Genomic DNA, 4904 nt, shown 5'->3' on the forward strand with positions numbered 1-4904 from the left:
GAGCTGCCGGGCCCGGCAAGAGGCGCGGCGTGGCCAGCCCCGTCATCTCCGCGGGAACCAGTAAGGGCCTGCACCCTGCGCCACCCGGCCGCCTCCTGCGTGTCTGCCCCGGGCCCCTCCTCCTGCCCCGCCCTTGCCCTCACCGTTTCCCAGGGAGGGTGGGCGACAGAGATGTGAAGGGAGGGACTGGTGGAGAAAAGGCTCCAAAGACATCGGGTTTCATATCGCAGATCTGTCAGATTTCAAGAGGGCTGTACACGCAGCCCTCAACCCGCTCCCTCTAACACTGCAGCACACACAGTCCTCGCGGTGCCACACAGAGCCCAAGGCAGGCAAGCACACTGACACCATCTGTGGTGGCATCGGCTGTGGTCGCTGCCCCCACAGAGGCTACCGTCTCATGAGCAGTAAAATGGATAAATGACATCCCAGGGAAACTTTAGAGAGAGGTCCCAAGAGGCTTTCAGGACATTTTTCATGGGCAGCCCAGGTGAGAAGTGTTCTAAAACGGCAAGATGGCTCTGACCATTTGTGGCCTCAGGTGGGACCATCAGGGATGGCCCTTGAGGGACGATCAGGACTTCCAGACACTCGGGGGGTGGAGACCGGGGTGGGAGGAATAATGTGAGCAGAGGTGGAGGGCGGGACACACAGCGCTGGACTCGCCAGCTAGCGGGGGCCTGGCACCCAGACACTAGGTGGACGCCCTGCAGCCCCCTCAGCTCTGTGGTCTCGTCACTCTGCTACGTGCGGCATCTTTCCCCGACGCCAGCTCCCCACACATCCCTTTTTCCTGCCAGGGAGTCCACGTTGCTCCCACCATCCAAGCTGAAATCAGCCCTGCCGGGGACCCCCGTCCCTGCCTGCGCAGCCCCCCCGGACTTCTCTTTGCCAGGCTCTCTCCATGTTCAGTCCGTCCCCACACCCTGGCGGCACACGCGCCTTCTGAAAACATCACTGTGCACATCGGAGAGCCCCTTCGAAGCCTTCGGTGGTTTCCCATCCTCAGAATCTTCCTCCCCGTGCCACCGTGGGTCCTGTGGGATGTGACTCCATCCCCTCCTCATGGCCAGAACCCGGGGTTCCCTTCCTGTTCCTAGAATACACTTCCCAGCAGGTCACTCACTTTGACCCAGAACATTCACTGAACACCTGGCACGTGCCAGACTCTGTGCTGGGGCTGAGACACGCCTGTGTACAGACGCCTGTGACCTTGTCCTTGAGGACGGCTTCAGCACAGACGACAGGCATCGAACCAGGGCCGCCACGCGAGCTGTTCTGCAGCACGCAGTAGAGGCACAGCTCACCTGGGGAAGGCCACGATGCCTTTCCTGGAAACCGAGGCTTCTGTCAGGGCTGGAAGGACACGTGGAGCCAGCCCAGGACGGGCAGGGCCGGCGTGTGTGGGCAGCGGGCGGCCGTGCCCGCTCAGGGCCCCTCTTCCTGCTGCGCCCACTGCCGCCCTCCCGACGTGGCGCCGGCGCTCCCCCAGTTAGACTGAGGCGTACACGGCATCTGGTGACATCCCCCAAGCCCAGCACGGCGCCTGCCCACAGGGGTGAGCCGGCCTCCTGACGCCTGCGCACACCGTGTGGCCTTCCCTCTCCCCGTAGGTGGCTGTGGTGCGGGAAACCTGACAGAGCCGGTGGCTGTCTCGCTGCGGCACTGGGCGGAGGGGGCTGAGCCTGTGGCAGCTTGGTGGAGCCAGGAGGGGCCTGGGGGCTGGAGCTCCGAGGGCTGCCAGCTCCGCTCCAGCCAGCCCAACGTCAGCTCCCTGCACTGCCAGCACTTGGGCAATGTGGCCGTCCTCATGGTGGGTGTACTGGGGGCAGAGAGGTGGGCGGCAAGGGAATGAGGCACGTGTGGACGGTGGGCTGGGGTGCTCTGAGCACAGGGGCCTCAGGGAAATACAGGGGACAGCCTTATTGGGCCCCGTGACTGTCTGGCCGGACTCAGGGGAAAGGCCCTCTGTCTCTCCCACGCCTCTCCACCCTTCGGGAGACAGAGAGGCCCTGCCTCCGCTCCCACAGCGAGCGACACTGGTCTGGAACTACCCAGCCTGGCCTGCACGTCCTGTGCTTTCTGAGACTCAGATTCTTAAAGTGGAAAAAAATCTGGGAGCATTTTTCCTGTCTCTAGTCATCCTCCTCACCCACTGTCCAGTCCCCCCCATCACATTCCATATCCTTCCTCCCCAGATACTGAACAGCTGTACCAGAACCTTCTCCCTTTCCTCATTCTGATTTTCCAGGCTGGGGAATCTGGAAAGTCCCCAGAAAGGCAGGACAGCAGGAAGGGACGAGGCAGGCAGTAGACAGAGGCCACTGCCTGGTGCCTGCCTGGGTGGCCTAAGCACCAGTGCTCGGACCAAGGCGGGCGGGGCTTGGGCAGAGACTGGCAAGGTCTCCACCTTACTCACATCCTCTTTCCCACCCCTTCCCAGGAGCTGAGTGCCTTCCCCAGGGAGGTGGGGGACGCAGGGGCGGGGCTGCACCCTGTCGTGTACCCCTGCACAGCCCTGCTCCTGCTCTGCCTCTTCACCACCATCATCACCTACATCCTCAACCACAGGTGGGAGCTCCTGCAGGAAGGGGGGCACGGTGGGAAGGCTCTGGGTCTTACCGGGGACTGCAAGTGTTTCTGTCTCAGGTGGGTCCACGTGACTTTCTCAGGCTCTGGCCCATTTGAAGGTTCTGGGGTTGGAAAACACATTCTGGGAGATAAGGACTTCCTCCTTGTGGCCTCTGTAATAGTCACGCACAGAGATAACTTCCTTCCCTCCTCTGACTCCCCCAGTGGCCTCGAGAGCCCATGGGCCCAACCTTGGGCTGGGCAACCCATTAATCAAAGTCTCTTTCTGGGGCAGCTCCATCCACGTGTCCCAGAAGGGCTGGCACATGCTGCTGAACCTATGCTTCCACATGGCCATGACCTCCGCCGTCTTTGCAGGGGGCATCACGCTCACCAACTATCAGATGGTCTGCCAGGCGGTAAGCAGGGAAAGGAGCTGGGGGGCAAGAGGACCTCGAGATTAGTGACGGCAGCCCAGGCACAGAGTAGGGCGACACACGGGAAAAAGAGAGGCTCGTGCTAACAGGCCCTAGCTCCACTCTCTCTGCGGCAGCCGTGGAGGGCGGGGGGCTTGGGGAGTGAGAGTAAGGGGTGGTGAGAACCAAGTCAGAGAAAATTGGGGGTGGGCTTCACAGTGCGGACGGGGGACTTGCAGTGGAGGGGAGATCAAGGACCAGCCAGACAGCAGTGACAGGGTTCTGGAGAATCCCTGTAGTGGGAGAGAACCCTGGGGTGGAAGTGGAGGGGGTAGCAGCAGGGACAGGCTTGGTGAACACTGGGGAATGGGCTGGGCAGAGTGGAAGAGCTGTGGGCTGGGGGCTGGAAGCATGGGACACCTCAGTAGTGGCAGCCCAGGTCCCCAGCCTTGGTGCTTTGACCCGCAGGTGGGCATCACCCTGCACTACTCTTCACTGTCCACACTGCTCTGGATGGGTGTGAAGGCCCGAGTCCTCCACAAGGAGCTCACCTGGAAGGCGCCCCCTCCACAAGAAGGGGATGCTGTCCCGCCTGCCCCCCGTCCCATGCTCCGGTACACACTTGTAAATCTCGGCTCTGCGATGGGGGGGGGACTCAGAGGAGATTGTAGGACACCTCCCAGAGTGGACGCAGGGTGGGTCCAGGTCCCTGGGAAATCACTTTGCAAAGACAGAAGAGGCCAGGCCCTGAGTGCAACCAAGTTACACGGGGCCATGGAGTGGGTGCATCCTGCAGGCTTTGGGGGCATGATAGGGTTAGGGGAGGCGCTGACTCCAAAGGCATTGGGTAGGGATCCCAGGGACCTGAGTGATGCCCCGAGTTCTACACTTTCAGGTGAGAGAGAGCAATTCTGGCCTGTCCCCACATCTCTTAGAACAGTCTTGGCCAAGTCCCCAAGGGACCTACCAGGCCTGCCCTGTAGGGGCCCTGTATCTCTGGCAAAAAATTCTGACAGAATTTGAAGGGGAAAGAGAATGGGACCGAGATGCCTGGTCAAGGCTTCTGAGTACCTCACTTTTCTCTTCCCCTTCCCCGTCTCTCACCCCCAAACCCCCATTCTGCTCCAGGTTCTATCTGATCGCTGGAGGGATCCCACTCATTATCTGTGGCATCACGGCTGCCGTCAACATCCACAACTACCAGGACCACAGCCCCTAGTGAGCACTGCTCCCTCCTGCTGTCCCCAAACCTGCCCACCTGCACCAGACGCCTCCATTCCACTGGCAGTGGTACCTCCCAGGGTCCATCCAGCCGGTGACCCAACCCAGCCCATGCATGTAGACTAAGCCCATCTCTGCCTCTCCACCTGCTGTTATCTTATTTCCTCCACCTCCGACCTGTCCCCGCTCCTCACCCCCTGCCTTGTGTCTCTCCGCAGCTGCTGGCTGGTGTGGCGTCCAAGCCTAGGAGCCTTCTACATCCCAGTGGCATTGATTCTGCTGATCACCTGGATCTATTTCCTGTGTGCAGGGCTGCACTTACGCGGCCCTCTGGCACGGAGCTCCAAAGCGGGCAACAGCAGGGTCTCCCTGGAGCCAGGGGAGGAGCTGAGGGGTTCCTCCAGGCTCAGGAGCGGCGGCCCCCTCCTGAGTGACTCAGGTTCCCTTCTGGCTACAGGGAGCTCAGGTGCGGTGCCGCCCGGGCCCCCGGAGGACGGTGACAGTCTCTATTCCCCGGGAGTCCAGCTGGGGGCGCTGGTGACCACGCATTTCCTGTACCTAGCCATGTGGGCCTGCGGGGCTCTGGCCGTGTCCCAGCGCTGGCTGCCCCGGGTGGTGTGCAGCTGCCTGTACGGGGTGGCGGCCTCCGCCCTGGGCCTGTTCGTCTTCACCCACCACTGTGCCCGGCGCAGGGAC

General features: G+C 61.9%; 1 protein-coding gene across 1 annotated transcript in view; it reads left to right on the plus strand.

The window, feature by feature from the left end:
* GPR124 (G protein-coupled receptor 124) overlaps nucleotides 1-4904 on the plus strand; it is a 29904-nt gene that overhangs the window by 23919 nt on the left and 1081 nt on the right. Inside the window, exons 14-20 of the mRNA XM_008587956.1 lie at nucleotides 4-60; nucleotides 1614-1813; nucleotides 2444-2571; nucleotides 2867-2990; nucleotides 3456-3601; nucleotides 4116-4205; nucleotides 4427-4901. Coding sequence (XP_008586178.1) covers nucleotides 4-60; nucleotides 1614-1813; nucleotides 2444-2571; nucleotides 2867-2990; nucleotides 3456-3601; nucleotides 4116-4205; nucleotides 4427-4901 — 1220 coding nt within the window. The remainder of the gene's footprint in view (nucleotides 1-3; nucleotides 61-1613; nucleotides 1814-2443; nucleotides 2572-2866; nucleotides 2991-3455; nucleotides 3602-4115; nucleotides 4206-4426; nucleotides 4902-4904) is intronic.

This window comes from Galeopterus variegatus, unplaced genomic scaffold (assembly GCF_000696425.1).
Source record: "Galeopterus variegatus unplaced genomic scaffold, G_variegatus-3.0.2 Scaffold4605, whole genome shotgun sequence".
NCBI classification, from domain to species: Eukaryota; Metazoa; Chordata; class Mammalia; order Dermoptera; family Cynocephalidae; genus Galeopterus; species Galeopterus variegatus.